General features: G+C 32.9%; 1 protein-coding gene across 3 annotated transcripts in view; it reads right to left on the bottom strand.

The window, feature by feature from the left end:
* Positions 1-913: 913 nt before the first annotated feature.
* The window catches only part of LOC115955760 (probable leucine-rich repeat receptor-like serine/threonine-protein kinase At3g14840), a 31,750-nt gene continuing 10,788 nt past the window's right edge, over positions 914-21,875 (bottom strand). Inside the window, exons 3-24 of one of the 3 annotated variants that reach the window (XM_031074075.1) lie at positions 17,932-18,003; positions 17,770-17,841; positions 17,615-17,686; positions 17,007-17,078; positions 16,716-16,787; positions 16,538-16,609; positions 16,370-16,441; positions 16,197-16,268; positions 16,040-16,111; positions 14,769-14,843; positions 13,938-14,000; positions 12,757-12,813; positions 12,642-12,677; positions 12,407-12,447; positions 11,168-11,544; positions 10,876-11,071; positions 10,108-10,242; positions 9,634-9,752; positions 9,257-9,467; positions 8,911-9,148; positions 4,017-4,167; positions 914-1,546 (exon numbers count right to left, since the gene is read on the bottom strand). In XM_031074075.1, coding sequence (XP_030929935.1) covers positions 1,154-1,546; positions 4,017-4,167; positions 8,911-9,148; positions 9,257-9,467; positions 9,634-9,752; positions 10,108-10,242; positions 10,876-11,071; positions 11,168-11,544; positions 12,407-12,447; positions 12,642-12,677; positions 12,757-12,813; positions 13,938-14,000; positions 14,769-14,843; positions 16,040-16,111; positions 16,197-16,268; positions 16,370-16,441; positions 16,538-16,609; positions 16,716-16,787; positions 17,007-17,078; positions 17,615-17,686; positions 17,770-17,841; positions 17,932-18,003 — 2,740 coding nt within the window. In that variant the 3' untranslated portion in view covers positions 914-1,153. Of the gene's footprint in view, positions 1,547-4,016; positions 4,168-8,910; positions 9,149-9,256; positions 9,468-9,633; positions 9,753-10,107; positions 10,243-10,875; positions 11,072-11,167; positions 11,545-12,406; positions 12,448-12,641; positions 12,678-12,756; positions 12,814-13,937; positions 14,001-14,768; positions 14,844-16,039; positions 16,112-16,196; positions 16,269-16,369; positions 16,442-16,537; positions 16,610-16,715; positions 16,788-17,006; positions 17,079-17,559; positions 17,687-17,769; positions 17,842-17,931; positions 18,004-21,875 lie in introns of those variants that run through there. The other 2 variants (XM_031074077.1, XM_031074076.1) reach the window with 2 other exon arrangements.

Consider the following 21,875-nt stretch of genomic DNA (forward strand, 5'->3'; position numbering starts at 1 on the left):
AATTGAATGGACCAAACGATTCAATTGGGAACTAAACCCTAATTCAGTCCAGTTAAAACCGAGAACCAGACCCAATTTGGATTCTTTGATTATTTGGGTTTTTAAAACCATGAAACCGAACTAAAGTTTAGAATGGAGAAAAAAAATAATTAGAATCTAGTTTTACAACAATTGAGTTGGTATTAAAATTTTTTAAGGACATTAAATTTCTCTAGAGTTTACTGACTTGCGGGAATTTTTTATAAATTATAAACCTTGCTCTTGCTACATTGTTGCACATTTTCTTAAATTGACTTGGAGCAAAATTTAAACCTTTCCTAGCAAAGCCTCTATACCTTTGTTACAAGAGGAGTGGACCTTGAAACCAGAGGAATGGAGCTTGAAACCTCAAGTTGTGAAATGTTCAATTGACAATTTTAAAATCAATGTGAGGTTGGATGGATAATCAATTGCATATTCCAAATTCAACTCTCGAATTAGGCAAGAGAAACTCTTATTTTGATATTTGGAGTGCAAGACATTATTTAGTTTGAGTATTCCTTTATAATTTTGGTATCAATAGTTGAGACTCATTTTTGTTGTTAATAAAACTCATATTGACCTAATAAATGCCTGATGTAGGACTCAAAACACGCTCACAAAACACACATTCAATTAATATCCAATCAACTTAGAGCATCACACATGGTCTAACAAAAATTGGGGAAGGCAGAACATTAAGGAAATAAATATAGGGCTGTAGCTAATGTGGAACCTTGTTTAGTAAAGCTCTTGTCAAAACACCTCCCTGTTATAGCCTCTAGACCATGCGGGGATAAGGTTAAAATCGTCAAAACATTTTTCTCTTTTTATCAAAACAATAACTTTTTTCTAATTCTTAAATGCAAAATCATGTAAAAAATAAATAATAAAAAAAGGCAAAAGCCTCTGAACATGCACTTTTCTCGTGTAAGGACGCAAGTTTTTATTATCATCCTCATCTTGCACGAGAATTCCACCATCTATCAATATTGCGTCTCGCTCTCCTCTCAGAGTTTTGAAAAAAAAAAAAAACCAAAAATATAAAGTTCTATGATTTCAACTTCATGGTTCTTAAAATTGTTAGGCATCAATCATTTGTAACATTAAGAAATGATGAAACCTTTGAGATTCTCTAAAATCTATTTTCCAATAGACCAGATTCTGGATTGATTGGGTAGAGATCAGCAGCAGATGAAGAAGTAGCAGTCCACGGGCCGTCCAATGACATTGTTCGCCTCGTGCTTTCACTCATATTGATTTCCTCATTGATTTGATAATACTTTCGCAGTTCCTTCGCTTTCATTTCATCATGTAATAAACTCATATCTGAAACCAAATCCGGAACAATAATGTTGCCTTCGAGCATGCTCACAACTGAAGACATGGTGGGTCTAGCTGCAGAAGAAACATTCGTGCATAGGAGAGCCACATGGATCACGACCATCACCTCTTCTTTGTTATAGTCTGAGCCCAACCTTGGATCAACTAGCTTAATTAAATTCCCTTCCTCTTTCAAAAGGTGTGCCTAGGAACAGGAACATAAAAACGAAGAATTATAACGGGGGATGAAGATTAAATCCTAAATATTTCTATTGGAAACACAAAGATATATCAATTGAGTTATAAAGCTCTTGGTAGAGACACATCTAAATTTGCGAGTCACCAATCTACGCCCATATTGGGAATAAAGACATTAACATATGCTTGGCCAGTATATAAATAAGAAAGAAGAATTTAGGAGTAAGGGAATAAAATAAAGAGTTAAATTTCTTAACGTTGATTATAAAACTTTTTATCAACATGGAATTAGCTTTAAATGAAAATGTGACCATCAAAATTTTAGATTGTAAATTAAGCCCTTAGAGTATGGGATCATTTAGATTTTGCCCCCAAATATATAAAAATTTAGATTTGAACCTTTAATGTTATTTAGTATTTTGACATAAGCCCTTTCATCCATGCTTGCTGATAATGTAGCCGTTAAATACCACTCATGCTTGTCACATGTGCTAATTAGTCAAAAAAATCATGACATGTCATTTTAATTATTTCACATAAATTAAATAGTCTAACAAAAAGTTTTATATTAAAAAAAAGAAAAGAAATACATAAAAACTAAAAAAATCAAAAATAAAAGAAAAGAATTCAAATCCTAGCATTTCTAGGCATCTAAATAGAGTGAAATTCAAATAGCTAAAGGCTACTGTGTTTTTTGAATTCGACTTCAAGGCTCTTAGTTTAGGGAGTGCAAAGAGATTTGGGTCGATCATGTAGAGACTTGGGGATTTTGAGATTTGGTGGTTTGATTGGCTAAGTGGTAATTGTGGTCATCAAGATCAGTGATGTCACTTCGACTCAGTTAACCCAAATTAAGAGCTAGAGGGGATTTGAACTTGATGTCACAATGATGTCACAAAGGTTGAACCGATGGTCGAACTGGTAATGTCATAAATAATTTAATAAATAATTATTAAATTAAAAAAATAAATTATACATTTATAATAACTAATAATATTAACTAGAAAATATTTTAGATAATTAAAATAATTTGTGAGTGACTTTTTCCATCTTATTATACTAAAAAAATGGAAGCAATAATATGTTCTAAATGTTTAAACAAAGAAAATCTAAAAATAAAAAAGTCCTTTCAGAAGTATTTGAACCAAAAGAAAATACAAAACAATAAAATTATTGGCACAATTATGGGATAATAATATATCAGATGGGAGAAGAACCAAATAGTTTGTATTTTCTTTTACCTTTTTATTATTATATTTTAGGGGTAAATTCTAATAACCTACTCTCAAGTTTAGGCTAATGCCAAACAGGTCAAAACATTTCGAAACTGACCAATTTGGTCCGTAAGAGAGAAGAGAAAAAATTACTAACAAGCCTAACGGTGTTTAGGGACTAAGTTAAGTTTAGAGACCAAATTAATCAGTTTTGAAATGTTTTGGTCCTAGTTAATACTAACCCAAATATTAGAATAAGTTAATGGAATTAACCATCATCATCATCATTATTATTATTATTGTTGTTGTTGTTATTATTATTATTATTATAACTTGTATTGTGTGTTGTAACTTGTAACTTGTAAGTTGAAAGAGAGCAATACAAATGATGAAAATAATAATAATAAAAGAGCCACACAATAATAATATTTTATATAGCCATCTAAAGTTTGAAGTCTAGAATCTAACAAATAAATTGCAAAGAATAATACTAGCAGGTGTACCATTCACATCACAAACTTCAAGTCCAAGTTTTGAGATTCCTTTCCAGCGAAATTGTTTAGAGTTATTATTCGTTTAGATCCAAGATCCAACTTCTCCTATTCTTTGCGTTCTCCTTAACCACTTCAACCATTCAAATCATCGACCAAATATCTAATTAGATCTGAAAAATCTCTCTTCACTCAAAACCAGTTCAATCATCCCGGTTGCCAATTCAGGATAGTTAAATCACCGATTCTCTGGTTTTGAGCAAACTTTTTATGCATTACCAGTTTTTGTGAAAATCTTGACTGGTATTGGTTCACTATTGAATTGGTTGAACCAACTGGTCTGGTCTTTTTTTAAAACCATGCTATAAGTGTCTTGGTTAAAAACACTTAAGAGCTGCTTGTAGAGCTACAAGGCTCTTAGCAAGAAAAAAAAAATTAAATTGGGTATGGACTTTTTTCTTGACCTAGACAAAATGACATAGTTTTGGTGCATTAAAATTTTGTCTTTTTGAGCTTAAGTAACATTTAACGGCCATCTCAAAAATGAATATAGGCAGACAAGCTTGAATTAAACCAATATCTAGTACTAGGGTTTCAAATCCAAAATTTTAAACATATTTGGAATAAACCAAAATGACCTTAACTTGCGTGTGTACATATATATAAAATACTCCCTAACCTGTGTTTTCCCAAAAACATAAAGAGCCCAAATAAAAATTAAGCAAGAACAATAAAAAGCAATAAAATGAAAAGAGTAAAAGATCAAACTTACCCAATCAAGAAGATTAAAAGGTTCCTCCTTTGGTCGGTGACTAGTGTTGCTCCTCCCACTAACAATTTCCAAGGTAACAACCCCAAAACTATAAACATCTGCTTTGTCAGTCAAATAACCCCGCATTGCATACTCAGGAGCCATATATCCACTGCAATAACACAAAATTATGCATAACTTTTCCACCAAGCATATTTCAATGTTTTACCCTTTTTTTAATAGGAAGATGAATGCTTATTATAGCAATATTCAACAAAGTTGAATTGAAGGATACTCAAAACATTTTCCTTGCATTAAGCTCAATATTAAAATTTTTCTATAAACATTTTTTTTTTCTCCCTTTTGTTTCCTCACCCATTTCCTTCAAACCAAGCTAAGTGTAAAAATTCCCTTGATTTTTCTCTCGTTTTCTTCCCTAATTAATAAATAGTTTCCCCGAATATCTTCTATTCTAGATGTGTTTCCTTAATACCTTCATTCAAAAAATTAAAATTCTTGTGAGTTTGATGCCATTTAATGAAGCATTTGCGAATTCATCAATGAAGTTCCTAAATGAAAACCTATGTAAAAGTAAGATGAAAACCTTCATGGACCAAACTCATGGTGCCATAAGCCATAGTCCAGCCACCTCTAGGGTTGCAACTTTTACAAATATTAAATTAAAATTTCCTAGATAAAGATTATAATGAGATGTTGACACTTGACATCAATAGCAGCATGCTGTTGGTTTTGTTGATGTAGTAGCAAACAAGCAATGGAACAAATTCCTATATAAGTCTCAAGATTATGCGAAAAGATATGAAGGATTTTCTTTTAGATTGTTTTTGGTTATACTGATACATGACAATGTGGGATTTCTTAGACTGGCTTGAGTGTTTACTTGTTGACCACAACATACAACATAAATTCAACCTTATCCATATTCATGTACATGGCATTGTCTGTATCATTTTGGTATAAAGATACGTTCAGCTGATAAGTAACCCAAAATTGTGACCTATATGACTTTCAGAAGTTTAATTGTTACTACTCTAGTAAGCTAAGAAAACAATCTAAATGGAATTTTTTCATATATATGAGGCAATCTAAAGGGAATTTGTAAGAAAACAACTAGAACAAAATTAAATAGCATGAGGCGGAATGAAAGACAACTTGCATTCATGATGTAGGATTTTTTGGAATTCAACACTAAATTGGATTTCTTGATGAGATTTTGAAGGGTTCTTGAATTAGGATTGATGTTGATGGATGTCTAGTGTTAAAATTGTGAATAAAACAAGATTTAAAGAAAGGTAAACCCTAAGCCAATCACACCTAAGTAGGGGAAAGGCAATCACACTCTCAAAGCTTAAAATAAGTTGAAGGAAATGTATTAGAATCAATTTCATTATGAATATTATTGACTACAATAAAACCTAAATATAAGCTTTTGTTAAAACCTTTTCTAGAAGGAATAGGACTCCTAAATAACCTAATTCTATAAAGACTAGGATTATTAATAACAAAGAATACTTAAGAATTTCTAAACCTAATAGGAAAAGGACTCAAAACACAAAATAAGACTCATGGGCCTTTCCAACAGCCAATGACAACACGTTCCAAAAAATCTAGAAGTTACCAGGTTGCCGTTATCCTACCATACTTTTAATTAAAACTGAACCAACAACTTTCTAACCAAAAAACTTCAAAGACTCAGTAATAATTAAAGTAACCAATGAAATGTGGCAAGAAGGCCTTGCATCAAAACTAGACCAACTCTTATTGACTGTCTGCATCAATGGACCATTTTTTATGCAAGAAAATGAATACTTGCATTTTCTAGGGAGAGAGGGCAAGTTGAGAGAGATACCGTTTGTTTGGGTGCGCCAATCATAGCCATCATTTGGGTTCAATATTTACAAATTCTGGTGTGAGAATTTAAAATTTCCAATTGGATTTTAAGTTAGGATTTGAGGATGACAAATCTCAGCTCTAAATCCTCACAAAACCGATGGATTTTTCCAATTCCATAATTACTACCGATGCACAATTTCTTCTCTTTGTGTGCTAATAACCCCAACTTCAAACCCTACAAAAAACTCAAATGAGGTTAGTTTCAAGTGAACTACCACCACCACCTTCCTTAATTTTATAGGGTAGCTCTCAACGGTGAAACCTTGCTTCCAGCTGACCAGATATTGGCTGGGGAGACCCAGGTCATGAACATCCCACTCACCCTCTTGGCAGACCACATGCTTTCCATCTCCAATATACCAAAAGGATTAAGCTAGTAGGTGGAGAAGTCTAATGAATACATAAATCCATAAGCAAACTTAAACTGAACTAATATGGATCCCTAAACACCTCCTTACAACAAGTCAATGTGTTATGAAATTCGAGGCACACCACTATAGTGTCATAAGCTATGACACTTAGAACTCTCTGACTCTCTCTATGTGTCTTCTATTCCAAACGTGACCTCGGTGTTTGATCACAGATTTCCTATGCTTATTACTTTAGGTTTTTGGCAAACACACAGTATGTTGATGGTTGATGACTATAATCAACTATACCAAAATGATTAATATGTCATAATGCAGACATTTATGAGAACATGTTTATAAACTTCAATTGTTGTGTTTGTTGTGTGTAGGACATAGAACAATCAGGGAAAAACTTAGATACAATATCTTAAGTATGGTTCCTTAGGCACCCTCTTAAATTTCAACAACCTGATTACTTAACCAAAACACTAAACAATGTAAACACCATCCGACTTTTGTTTCCCCAAGAGAACCAAAAAACCCATTCCATGAGAAAAACTTAACTCCTTCCCATTAAAATGATTCCCCATAAAATATAAGTTTTTTTAATTGGTTATCGGCTCTATGATGTAAGTTCAATGCCTGCAATGCTTGTTCTGGGTTTGGGCACATGACTTCTTTATGTGTTCTTTTTTTTTATTAGTTTAGCTATGTTGGACTCTTAAAGCAGTAGATGTGGGCACTTTCATTACCTCCTTTCCATGTGGTCAAATTGAAAATCTCAAGTGTACCTTTTATATTGGGTGATTGTTCGTGTCTTGGACCAGTTTTTATGAAAGGGAGAGAGAAAGAAGCAAGCAGAGCTTAATTTCTTCACAAACTTAGAAGTCAGCGATTGAGGGTGAAAATTGAGAAGTCAGAGAAATTGGGGTTCTAGGATTTCTTGTGTTTTTGTGTATATGGTGTTAACACATACAGGGGAAACAAAAAAGAAGAAAGAAATGGATGGTGTTAATGCCACATAGTGTTTTCGTTAAGTGGACAGATGGCTGAATATTAGGAGGGTTACTTAAGGAACCATATCTAAAATATTGTATCTATGTTTAACTTGAACAATTATATATCCATTCACCTGCTACATTTAGAGTTTGTGTGGGTATAATTGATGATAAAAAAAAGGTATGAATTTATGATACAAGACACATATAGAGGTGAAAATTCCATTTTGGTCTCTACATTTGGGGGTTATTGTCAATTTGATCCCTATAGTTTGGTCGAAGTCAATTTAGTCCCTGATATTTTCAACATGTCAATTTATTCCCTATAGTCAAATCATCACTTTTCTTGCATTTTCTTGAACTTTCTTGGCAACCAAATACAAAAACACAAATCAAATTTACCAATCTCCAACTCTAGTAGACACACATATCAACTCAACAACTAAAAAAAACCCAAATTTGGACCCATAATGACTATAAATTGAAAATAATATGAATTAAATTGACTACAAGTTGAAAATAACAGGGACTAAATTGACTGCTACCAAAATATATATGGACCAAATTAATAGTAAGTAAAAAATGTAGGAACCAAAATGGTATTTTCACCCATATAATTTGATCATTTTGTATCTCATTTTGATTATTACAATGAACATGATACATGACAACAGTAGTCTACGCTTTAACCACATAAATGGTGCACCTATTATATAATCAGATTTACAAAAGTGATTATTATATGGTCATGGTAGCATAAATGAGACCGCGTCAATAAACGTAAAATCAACATATCCATGCTTTAGCTACATGTACAGTTTATGTGGGTTTAGTTGATATTGAAGAAGGTATGAATTTATTATACAAGAGACACAGAATATTATCATTGTGTATCTCATTCTTATTAAAGAATAGGTATGTCTTTAGAATCAGTTTCCAATAATTTCATAAAGATGAAAAGAATGAAGAGAATGCGAATGCATTGTGGATGAAGTAGAGAAGGGCATAAGGAGCATTGTGTAGTAGAATAGTTAAAGGAAAATTTTTTGTAAGAGTAGATATGCTCAATGGTATTGAATGGTGAATTTTTTTTTTTAGGTACAAATTTTGAGTTTTGAGAAGCAACATGCTCGTAAAATTAGCATAACTAAAATGAGGGTGTTAATATAAATAAGTGCAAATATAAGGAAAGATAGGATTTTTCCTATTAATGAAAAGATGAGGAAGAATAGCTTAAAAAATTTTGATCATGTAGAAAGGAAAGTGATTAATGCACCAATGACAAAGAGAGAATTGATTCAAGTTAAGAGAATGGAAAAAGATAGAGGAAGACCTAAAATAAAATTAGTAGAATTAGTAAAAATAGACATGTCAATTAAGGAGGTAACAATGAATATGAAAGTAAAAAAGAATGCATCTAGCCAACTCTAACTACTCTATTGAGGATCTATACCCAACCCTAATATTTTGAGATTAAAAATTGGTTGTTTTTGTTGTTGTTGTTGTTGTCCTCCTAATGTCACATAACCATTATCCTTATGATATTTTCTTACAAGAAAAAACACCTATATTTCCCTTATATAAATAAAATTTTATTATCAGCACTTTTTTATAATATTCATAAAAGAGAAATTAATGAAGGCAGTAACTCACTAAGTTCCAGCGATGCGGGTGCTTATGTGTGTATTATCTTCTTCATCAAGCTTGGCCAAACCGAAGTCAGATATCTTAGGATTAAGATATTTATCAAGCAGAACATTAGTAGCCTTGATGTCTCTATGAACAATCTTCAATCTTGACTCTTCATGAAGATAAGCCAAACCTCTTGCTATCCCAACACAGATCTTATGTCTTGTTGTCCAATCCAACTTCAACTGGCATTCTTCTAAGCCTTTAATTTGTCAAATTTAATAGAAAATCAATTATTCATATATACATTATCTTACTTACAGCATGTTACAAATACCAAAAACATCAAGTGTATGAAGTAAATTTTTACCAAACAAAGCTCGGGCAAGGCTATTGTTTTCCATGTACTCATATACTAGTAATAGTTGATTTCCTTCAATACAACATCCATAGAGCTTAACAAGATGAGGGTGTTGAAGAGCAGAAATCATGCCTATCTCATTTACGAACTCGCGATTTCCTTGTTTTGATTTGGAAGAAAGCTGCTTTACTGCAATTGTTGTACCATCTGACAAGAGGCCCTGTGCGAATATAATTTTCAACATCTTAACATAAGAAAGAAGAAACTGCAACAAGGATAGGGATTTTATTTTTTTTATTATTTATTTTTATTTTTTTGCGTGGAGTCAAAACTCAATAATGAAAGTTCAAATAGAATATATCAATGTTAAATTTAGTGTTAAATACCTTATAAACAGAACCAAAACCACCTTGTCCAACTTTATTGGAAGCATCAAAGTTGTTAGTTGCAGCTCTGATTTGCCTCAAGGTAAACAAACCAGTTTGCAAGTCTAAACCCTTTAGATCTGTAGAAGAATCAAATTCACATATGAATTATATCTAGGAAAATTGAAAAATTTTACACTTTTTTAAGTTTTTGTCAAAACATTTGAGCAGATGTAATAAATCATAACTTCTAAAACACCCATATGCAGTCAATTCCTACACCAGGCATTCAGGCAAAATGATGTTTTCTAGCAGCATATAATGGTAAATATTTAATATCTTTTATTATGTTTTGAATAGTTAAAGTCATTCTACAAGCATGCGTATCAGGGGCATATATATACACATGCAAAAAGCTCCAATGCAAAATCCAATTCACTGAACATATAAGCTTTCCTTAGGAACAGATCAATATGCATTTACAATACTAAATACCTTGTCCCATTCTGCTCTTCTGTCCTAGACAGCCTTTCCACCAGAGGATACCCAGAGCCAGAAATAGAACAAATGCTCCTACAGCCACTATTCCAACTACTACTCTTACTGATACACCGCTGCCATTTGTAGAGTCTATTGAAAGAAATAGTTCAAAAGATATAATATTAGATGCCTCAGATAGGGGGTAAAATCATTTTCCAGCCAACAATGTAATGCGTAAAGGAACACAAAAAACCATCAAAACCATTACAACCACTTCAACGAAGAAATAATCAAGACTCGCTCTTTTCACAAGTTCTAAATTTAAATGAACACGACTGTTTTTCAAAACACAAGGACAATTATCAGCTTAATTTGTCCTGAATCCAGTAGAGATTTTAAGAAGCAAAATAAAAATAAAATCCACTCCATCTGAATTCTGTGGCATTTGTACCACATACTGATGGAAGGAATGCATTAATCATCACAATAATAGTATAAGACTTTAGACACATTCTAGGGTCCTATATATCAAACTAATAAAATTAGACCCCAAAAAAAAAAAATTCTTGATTGAAAAGCCAAAACCCAAAAGACTTTAGTCACATAGTTAAATAAATGAGTAGATTGTAGATCCTAGGGCATTACCCTAAAAGAATTTCTTGACAATGTTGAATTTATAGAATGAAGATAAACATGGATTTGCAAGTTAATACATGGTCTATTTCTAAGCGTCCGAAATTGATTACAAGAAGCAAATGCAAGGTCTAAAGACTCTAAACCCACCAGGATGAACAGAAATTGCCGAAATAAGAGGACCATAGACTCCTCCTCCAGGGATGCCAGTTGTACCCTTCCCAGCCCAATAAAAACGGATCTCTAAGGTGTTATTATTCACAACTGCAAGATAAGGTTTTATGATTTCCATGCCAACTCCACCAGCTTCATCTGCAATATTGAAATCCTTCTCCACTAGCTCTCCCTTCAATATTCTAAACATGTTAGTGACCAGCTAGTAACAAGCTATAAACATAAGAACTTTGGTTGATGAAGGTCAGAGCATAATGTCATTAAATACCTGAATATAAATATCAAATACACGCCTTCCCAAGCTGCTATATGTATTATCATTGGTGAACTTTATCTCCGCAAAATGGAGGTTTATTTTGTAAGTTCCAGCTCCCAAACAAAAAGCATAATAAGTAAGAGACAGAGGAGAAAGGCGTGCAGTCATGTATAGTTCAGGATTAGCCATAGTGAGTTTGGAGGAATTTCCCAAAATATAAATGTCCTTTGGTTTGTTATCATCAATGAAGTGACCAGTGCTGCTAAATGCCCAATTTCCTCTGTTAAAGAATTTTGCAGGTCCACCTGGCTCTGTATCATCATCATACATAGTATTTCCATCTATAGTTACTTCTGGTCCGCCACAATTTATCTGGAGGTAGTAGACAACTGGGGAAACAGGAAAAATGAATTACTAACAGCTGAACATTTTAAACATATTTAAATTAATATTAATGCAAATTAGTAACAGGGAAAAAATATTTTTTTTCCCTTTTTTTTGTTTTGGGGGGGGCGGGGGGGGAGTTGGGGGAAAATGCGGTTTGGGGAGGAGTGTGTGATGAGACAGAGTTTCATTTGGTGCAAAATCAAGCCAAATGAGACGGTCATTCAAGGACACTGCTCATTCTTGTGTTTAGTACTATTAGGGGGGTGCACTCATGTGTTACTATATCCAATGAGACTTATGCCACTGTTAGATAAGATAGCTAGATAACTACATAAAGGCTAGAAATGGATCCTAACAACAAAAGTTCAATCCCAGTGCATTAGCATTATTTTGCAAACTTCAAAAAGACAAAATTTGGAAGATTTATTAAAAATTAAAATGTTTAGTAATACATAAATTAGATGAGAAAGATTCATAAACTTGGAAGCATTTACAATAAATTTCCAATCTTGGGGGCCACAAGCAAGGGAGGGGCCCTCAATTCCGAACACAAAAAAATTAAAACATGGTTAGTGCCTAGTCACATTAAAGACTGCAAGTCTGTAAGAAAGACTTGAAACTGTAAAATGATTTAGCAACCGCAAAATTGTGTAGCTTAGAAGAATTTTAAAACATAGATGTAAAGTAGGATCTCTTAAAACAGATTCATTATTCAGTATGGTTACAAGCGTGAGAGAAAACCCTTTAGGATATACTTGAGGAACTGGTACAGATCTGAACCAAAGCAATCATAAGTATAACATAGGTAAATCTTGAAGAATTTAATACGAAATCAATTTTATAATAGCCCATAAAAGAACTTACTTTTTGAACAAGAAGAACTCCTCAGACACAAAATATTTCCACTGATAAGGCAATTCAGGTACCAAAGCAAGTCAGCAATATTACATTGTGATTAAATATATGTTACATGACTCAAGACAATATTACATTGAAGATTATAAAATAAAAAAAATGAATCAAGACAATATACCAGAAAGTTAATTTCAAAAAACCTTTGTAATGCATGCTTTGAAAGGTGAAACTAAAAAAAACTTACGTGTCACTCCCCTTTGAAGAGGTTGTAAACAAGTTCCTACATAAAATATCACCAAGTCCAAAGCTTAGCTAGTAAATAAAAGATCACACTCACACACAGACAAAAGCATTCTTACAAGCTTTGGTGATCACAAATAAAGCTTCCATTGGGAAAGTTGTTATACGAAAGATCACTGCACATAAAAATTATGATGTAATTCATTACCTAACAGAATGAAGCAGGAATAATAAACTTTTATTTTACACAGGATAGTTGATAACATATATGGAAGGGGTAATAATATTTCATTTTTAATTCAGTGAAACTCAATCCTACATATTTTAGGAGATAAAGCTTTCATCCAAACTCCCACATATAAGCTAAACCACTCTTATATGAGAAAGATGCTTACCATTACAGTACCTAAGCCCACCTTTGTGTTTTTGATAATGTAAATAACCAACCCCATATGCAAATATCAAGATCATAAGAGCTAACCTAAAATAAGGAGACTCTTTCCTTCATGTTAAACTATGAACTATACAAAGATACTAAAATTTAAAGTTTGAAGTTAAAAAGGAGATATAATACGATAGCTGGAGCTTAGTGATACGGCTCATCACATTCAATTCTTGGATGATGCATGGGCGGATTGCAAGGGATAGGATAATTGATGTATGCATGGGTGAGGGATTGCAAGGGATAGGACAATTTATATGCATCAGTGCAAAGGAAAAGATCACGTAGAAGTAGAAGATTAGGCTTTTGATGCTCCTGAAGCGATTAAGTGATTAAAATTTATCGAATAAATAATTCCTTTTTTTTTTTTTTTTTAATGAATATACAATAGCTGAAGACTATGGAGAGTTGGAAACATTTAGAAACTTTTGGAATCCCCACAATACTTTTATGAGTTCTGTAAAATGCTAGGGAAGTGTATAGGCAACATGTTTCCTATGACTCCACTATTTAATATATTTTGATGCACTCATTTATGCTACAATTGATTAACTATCTAAGATGTTTTTGTAAATTAACCTTTAAAGAAACATTATTCATTGCAAAAAAAGTTCCTTTATATATAACCATCCACAACAAATCAGATGGAAGAAATTATATCCAAACATGCGAATAACTACTTAATACCAATGGTTATCAACAGATGTTGAGAATACAGTTAAACCTAGATTGCCTACATTATACAAGACATTCTCCACAGGAGTTAGCAAACTAAAGGGGAACAAATAATGCATGAATTTAAATTTATTAATGTAAATGATACAAACTCCTTCACATTAATTTGGAAGAGAAGCTTACATTCTGTCTTTGTTTAGCATCCAATCACGCACTGGTCCACTTAGCAAGTTTCCAGTTAGATACCTAAACAAATTCAATCTACAAGATTCAGAACAACTTATGTAGTTACACAGCACATTGATATGACTTGCCAATGACACAAATTTTGAGCTCAGTGAAATGGCTAACTTGAAATACAAACACACACATGTACACATTCTCATGATTTTAGAATATATATTAACAGTGGTGAATTGGAGGAAAAATAAAAAGGTCCCCCACCTCTAGCCAATAGAAGTAGGACTGTCAATTACATCCACCATATGACAGAGGAACTCTGACTCAGAAGACAATAAAGAAGGGTCTACATTTAATTTTTTTATTTTATTTTATTTTATATACATATATTTAGGTAGATGATAGTGGGGAAGGGGGAGGGAGGTTTGAACCACGGACATGAGGCACCATAAAGGATGCCATCTCTACTAGACTATCACTTGAACCCCAAGAATGGTCTACATTTAACTTCAGTAATCATTTTATGGATGGCCAGATTTTACTCTAAAGGCTTTTTGACAACTCTATCCTTGAAGCCTATTGTTGGATTAGGCACACACTAGCCAACTTTAGGCCCAAAATTCATATTGCATTTTAATTTAATGCAAAAAATTTGTTTATCTTACTCGAGATGTTTTAAGGCCAAAATTTTGGATTTGTAAAATTAATCAAATTGATATAGTGGCTACTTGGTATGTTCAGAATGGAACAAAATCAAACATTTTCACACAATTTCTTAGACAGCTTCCTTTACTTCAGTGTAAGGAAATCTACATCTAAAGTCAAAACGCTTACATGAAATCGATCCCTGTTAGAAGACCGTCATAGCTGCTTGGAATTCCTCCAGTGAGTTTGTTAAAACTGAGGTCTCTGCAAGAGAACTTATATAATCAAATTTTAGTGAAACAGAAAACTCTCCCAAAAAGAAAAGAAAAAAAATCCAAATCATTTACTCGAAAAATTGTATTATGCAAATAATATATTGAAGTTTGCAATAGAAAGAAACGTAAGAAAAAATATAAATAAAAATAAATAAAAAATACACACACTAAAAGACTATTTATTTACATAACTATCTCATAAACAAGTGTTTATTGGAAACTTGTACTTGATTTGGTTATTAAATAAATGAAAATAAAAAATTATCTCTTTTAAAAAAAAAAAATTTCAAGCAAGTTGGGGGGAAAAATCCTACTGTAGACTTGAGCATGATTTGGATTTTAAATAAATGAGAACAAAAAATTCTTCTTCCTTTTTCTTTCAATGAAGCTGAAAATAAAAATGAACTTGATTTATGTGCAGTGGTAACTTTGAGCCAAAATGGCTATTCAAATTTGTCATTTTCCTGCTCATGCATATCACTTCACAAAATATGTACCAACAATAACTATTGAGTAAACATACTTGTATCAAGCATCTAATTCATTTGAGATGGAATGAGACATAGCACATGCACATGACTTAGATAAACACAAACAGAAAACAGTGAGCTTGTGTTCCACATGTGCATTCAGATATCATTTGCTTACATGGTAATGCTCCAGGGGTACAGGAATCTCAAAAGTTTTAAGATACAACTCTTTTTCTTTTTCTTCACTAAGTTAAAGAAAAATTTTATTTCCATTCTCAAGGATGTCACTTCTTGTGGGTTCCTGATATGATTTTACCATAGAAGCCTTTCTCTTCATTTTCGTGACCTCAGACTGGTTAATCACCAGATTCACCTTTTCCTTATTCTCCTAAAAAAATAGTACTCTTTTCTGAGAAGGAATAAAAAGGAGAAAGACATTTGGATTTATAGTCCATCAGCATGTATATAGATGTCTTGTACTTATGCTACCATACATTCATGTATATCCATGGTCGGTAGTTAAAACTTGAAACTGTCTGCAAGCGTGCGTGCACACATGCAAACATGCATGTAACCTGCCTTTTGGATAATTGCTACCATCAGACAGTCAAAATGCAGAGTCAATAATTTGATTTAGCCTATCCTACATGACCCTTAAAATAATAGGAAAAAAATGTACAGCAAACAATTAAGTAAAAAAGAATTATATACTGACAAGGTTTTCAGCTTATTCATCTTCCCAAGGTATTCAGGTAGTTGCCCAGTAATATTGCAACTCCTTAGTATCCTGAAACAGAACAAAATATTTTATATTGAGTTGCAAAATAATAACAATAATAAAATCATACTCTTGATTGAAGCATCTAACTCACAGAACTTTCATCTTTGTCATATTAAGAAGTGGCGGAAAATTTGCTTCAGCCCCTCTTAAGTCACTAATTCTCCTAGATATCGAAATTTGAATAGGAGTAAAAAGTTAAAATAAAAGAAAATGCAGTTGCCTATAAAACAATAAATAGCTACAGATTTATAAAGCAACACTGACAAGTCACTTAAGTTTTCCAAAAAAGCAATGTGGAGAGGAATCGGCCCATTCAAACCACTTGCTTGAATCACCCTGTTGTTAAGAAATTTTGATTTAATAAGTAAATAATACATCAAGTTCAATTCTTTTCTTAAAAAAAAATTAAAAAGAAGACAGTCAAATTCTCACAGTTTTTCGAGATTTGTCCAATTCTGAATAAAATCGGGTATCTTTCCAGTAAAATTATTGTCACCAATCCGACTGCATTATAGGGGGGAGGAGCAATATGTGAATTTAGAAGGTATAATAGATGCATAAAATCTTCAAGATAGTTTTTTTTTTTTTTTTTTAAGATCTTGAAACTTACAACTCTTTCATTGTCGTTAACCCTGCAAACGTTTCAGGTACCTCCCCAGTAAAATAGTTTGAAGTAAAGTGTCTGACAATAACAATACCAATTTAGAAAAGCCAATAAGCTAAAAAAGATATGCATCAATACGCTTATACAAGTAAAAATAAATTAATGTAAATCAATTTTGCTTGATCATAATGACACTTTTACATCTTACATTCTTACCACGGAGGCCAACCAAAAGAAAAAAAGAAAGTATAATGCAATAAGTTTTTAAAATATAGTAATTCAAATGAAGGGTCTTACAGCCTTTCTATATTGATTAGGTTCCCAAGCTCTTTAGGAAGACTTCCAGAAAGCATATTGAACTCAAGGGTCCTGTTGATAACAAATTGGAATTCCTTTATAACAAAACATTGTATAACGATATGAGGAAAAATGCTAGCCACATTTGCACTATACCTTAAAATGACTAGTTTAGCATGCCTAAAATGGGGAGAAATTTTGTAAAACAATACTTTTTAAATATTATTTATTTAAATTGGTACCGTTTTGGAGTTATTTGAGAATCTAGCCTCTAATATAAAATAAAGTTTTAGAGATACAATTTCAACAAAAATTGTGTTTTCAAAACACGATTTCAGCTGACTTGACTGAATTTTAAGCGATTGTGTTTTTCAACACTTCAAAATTGGGTTTTGCTAAATACCCAAATGATTTCAAAACAGTACCAATTTAAATCATTATTATCAAAAGAATATTATTTGGCAAAATTTGCCCCGACATGAGAATTATCACACATCCACACTAGTCACTACACTCACTCAACTAATTCAATATCAATAAGGGGGCATCATACATTGTATAGAAACAGAGTGAAATGGTGGGGGTGCGCAGTAAGAGTAAGAACTCACAAATTTTTGAGAGTTGAGATATTTCCAAGCTCTTTGGGAATGGAACCGGTCAACCGGTTTCCAAGAAGAGAACTGCAATACAGAAGAAGCCATGAATAACAATATGAAAGTCACAAACAAAAACACACACACAGGGACAGAGAGAGAGATAGTACATGTTGACAAGCCTTGTGAAGGAGCCCCATTGTTGAGGGATTGTGCCGCTAAGGTAGTTACGGGTCAGGTCACTGTATAAGGAGATGCCACAAATTATAAATAAGAGATGAAAACCACAAAAACACAGACAGGTTAATTATTTGCTATTGACTAGTACTTACATTTTTTCAAGATACGGCAAGTTCACCAGTTCTGGTGGCAGAGTGCCCGGGAGATTTTGTGCTCTCAGAACTCTGTATTTCCAGCAGTAGAAAAATATGTTTTGCCTTTTAATACTTTAGTTATATTTTAAAAATAAATAAATAAATTTAAGCGGATCACGTATAGTCTTTTTTTTCATCCATCATTTAATGCAAGGATATGAAACATATTAGTCATTTATCATTCTCAATAGTTACAAACGAGTCTTTTTTTAGTTCTTCACCATCTAACATAGATGTAAAAATCCTATTTTGAACAATTGTAGTTATAGACAAATAAGGATGAATTGACAGGTTTAATAATGTAAAGTTGTAATTTGAATAACGAATAATCATAGGTGGGACCAAAAACATGGTCAAATGAGTATGCTATTTTCTTAATTTTGTTTACTTGGTTTTTGGATATTTAAGCATTTCATAATGTAATTTTGTTGATCTCAAGCTCAAAAACTTGACTTGAGTTTGAGCTTGACATTAAGCTTGACATTTGATCAACGCCAAGCTCAAACTCCTTGGCTTTTCCAAGGGTTAAAGCTCAAACATTATTTTTGGCTTCTCTCAAGCTTGAGCCAATCTTGAACTTTTGACTTTTAGTAGTGAGCCAATTTCAAACATGCACAATTGGGCAAAGCTCTGCTCGTTTATAGCCCTAGCTGAGGGGAAAAATATTTTCCCCCTTTAACATCCGTTTAACCAAACTTTATGAAGTTAATGTTGAAAATATTGTCTTTTAACATGCCATTTACTTAAAGGCAGGTTTCCAAACTATCTTCCTTAAATTAAAAACCATTGTTTTAAAATTTTAATTAAAGTGTATTTTAAAATAATAAATATGAGTTTTACTTCATTTTTTTTCTTTTCTCAGTGGGTGGTGGAGAATTTTTCTTTTTTATTCTAAATTTATTGGCTATGTTTATACAAACTATGGTTAAATTTTTGAAAAGAAGTCAAGAGATAGTTTACAATTTACCACCCTAAATTATATCATATATTATACTTTGCACTCTAAACTTTTTGAATGCACATTTTGCTCCTTAAACTATGACCCTTATAACACTTTGCACCCTGTCGTTAAGTTCTCCGTTAACTTGGATGGAAATTCAAAATTTAGAGAGCAAAGTGTAATTAGGAGTATAGTTTAGAGTAGTAAAGTGTAATTTATTTATTATTTTTAAAGCATTGAGAAGAATGACAATTAGGTCTTTTCACATGGTGCCATATTTTTCTATTTAAGTTAACAAAAAACTTAACGTCAGGGGTGAAAAATGTAACAAGAGCCATAGTTTAGGGTGCGAAACATGCATTCGAAAAGTTTAGAGTGTAAAATGTAAGCGAAATTACAATATTGGTCCCTCAAGTTTATCCTGTGTGCACAATTGGTCCCTCAAGTTTTCAAAATGAGTAATATAAGTCTTTTTACTAACTGTCATTAACAGTGTTACTTATGTGGCTAACGGAACCATGACTTGGCATTTTATTTTAATGATATGACATATTTTTAATTAAAAAACCTACAAACTAAAATTACATGCAAGCTCTTCACGCACTCCTCCACTCACCAATTGTAATGATTCACCATGGTCAGAGCTTTATTGAGAGCTTGAAGCTTAGCAACTTCTCCACTCACCAACACACCGTTCACCATAGCTTTCACATTCTTCCTCGCCTCTAAGATCAGATTATCTCGAGAATCGTAAATGGCAACCCCAGCACCAGCCAAATTTACCATTATACCCCTAACCCTCTCTTCGCTCACCAAGCCCTTGAAATACAACCTGAAACACTCCAAGTCAACCAAAGCCTTCGAAGACAAAGGTGAAGACGATGGTGAAGACTTGGTTGTATGGTAAGGGCGATGGTAATTGTCGCCGTATTTTTCCCATTATTGGTCCAGGATGTTGTGGATATCGACGGCGAGTTTTTGATCGTGGATCTGATGGTCAAGATCCTCCTTCAATTTCTTCATCTCCGCCTCGCTTTGCTCGCAGTCCTCGAGTTCTTGCACGAACCTATTCATGTCTTTGAGCATAAGCATTGTGGCGATGTCCAAAACGTCGTCGTTAGGGGATTGTGGTATGAATACGACATTGTCGTCGTCGTCGTCGGGTTGTGGATGTGGAGGAGTGCGTGAAGAGCTTATAATTGCAGTGGCTAAGGCTTGTTGTTCCCTCTCTCCCCTTCTCTGTCTTGTGGCTGGGTGTCTTTTTTTTTTAAGCCGTGGCTGGGTGTTTACAATTGGTAGAAAATAGTTTTTAAATTTGATAAATAATGTTTCTCATGTGTAATTTTAGTTTGTAATTTTTTAATTAAAAATATGCCACATCATTAAAATAAAATGCCAAGTCATGGTTCCGTTAGCCACATAAGTAACACTGTTAATGGCATTTAGTAAAAGGATTTATATTGCTCATTTTAAAAACTTGAGGGACCAATTGCGCACACTTCAAACTTAAGGGACCAATTGCGCAACCAGAGTAAGCTTGAGGGACCAATATTATAGTTTCGCCAAAATGTAATCAAAGGTATAGTTTAGAGTAGTAAAGTGTAATTTCTCCCCTTCTATCGTTTAACTTGGCATGAGATTGAGTTGTAAAAAGAAAACAACTCTATTAATAAGGAAAGTAAAATGATATTTTCCCAGCTCTTTCCAAGAATGCTACCAAATAGAAAAAAACTTTTTTTTTTTTAAATTATTCATTTTCCAAAAACTATTAATGTCAAAACAAACAGAGCACCTACTGTTTTCTTTTATTGTTAACATAAGTGTTCATAACTCTTCAAGGCTTGATTATTCTGTCATATATGTGTAATCCCCCACCCCACCCACACTAGGTAACCATCAGGAGGTATCTATTGGGGTGGCCCCAAGATGCCACCTACCACTTGGGGTAGAACCAAAAAGGGACTAAGGGGTTGAAATTTTATAATATTTTTAAGGGTTAATAACAATTTACCAGCCTGTGGTTATTGGTCAAGACTAATTTTATGTTGTCTCTTTGTAGTTTGAAAAGTGTTATTTTAATCACCAGTTGTTAGTTTTGTTATGCAGTCATTACTCAACCCATCACTTTCACCAGTGAAAGTGATGGGTTGAGTAACGATCGCATAACAAAACTATGGTTAAAGTATGGTTAAACTTTTGAAAAGAGAATCTTACAAAAATTTGAAAAGAAGTCAAGAGATAGTTTACACTTTACCACCCTAAACTAAACCCTATATTATACTTTGCACCCTAAACTTTTTGAATGCACATTTTGCTCCCTAAACTATGACCCTTGTTACACTTTGCACCCTGTTGTTAAGTTCTTTGTTAACTTGGATGAAAATTCAAAATTTTGAGTGCAAAGTGTAATTAGAAGTATAGTTTAGGGTGGTAAAGTGTAATTTATTTATTATTTTTAAAGCATTGAGAAGAATGACAATTAGGTATTTTCACGTGGTGCCTTATTTTTCTATCCAAGTTAATAGAAAACTTAACATCAGGGGTGAAAAGTGTAACAAGGGTCATAGTTGACAAATATTCTTAAAAATCTCCAAAATAATACAAATACCCTCAAAACCCCCCCAATCGACTACAATGAGGCCTTTAAAATAACCAAACACCTCTAAAACCCTCAAAATGGAAAAATATCCACCAATATTTCCAAAATAATCAAAATACCATCATTACATCCAAAATGCCACTCAACTTTCAAAATGTTCAAAATCCTCTATAATGACTAGAATACTTTGGAAACATCTATAATGACAAATATACACTTAAAATTCGGGGTGTGCATCAAACCCACCAACCTAAAAAAAGCTAACTAAACCCGATGCCTTGACCTGGTTTTCATTGGTTAGTTGGTTAGGTTAGGTTTGAATACTATTTTGAGTCTTAGGTTGGGTAAGGTTCAGGTGGATAG

Source organism: Quercus lobata, chromosome 8, assembly GCF_001633185.2.
Source record: "Quercus lobata isolate SW786 chromosome 8, ValleyOak3.0 Primary Assembly, whole genome shotgun sequence".
NCBI classification, from domain to species: Eukaryota; Viridiplantae; Streptophyta; class Magnoliopsida; order Fagales; family Fagaceae; genus Quercus; species Quercus lobata.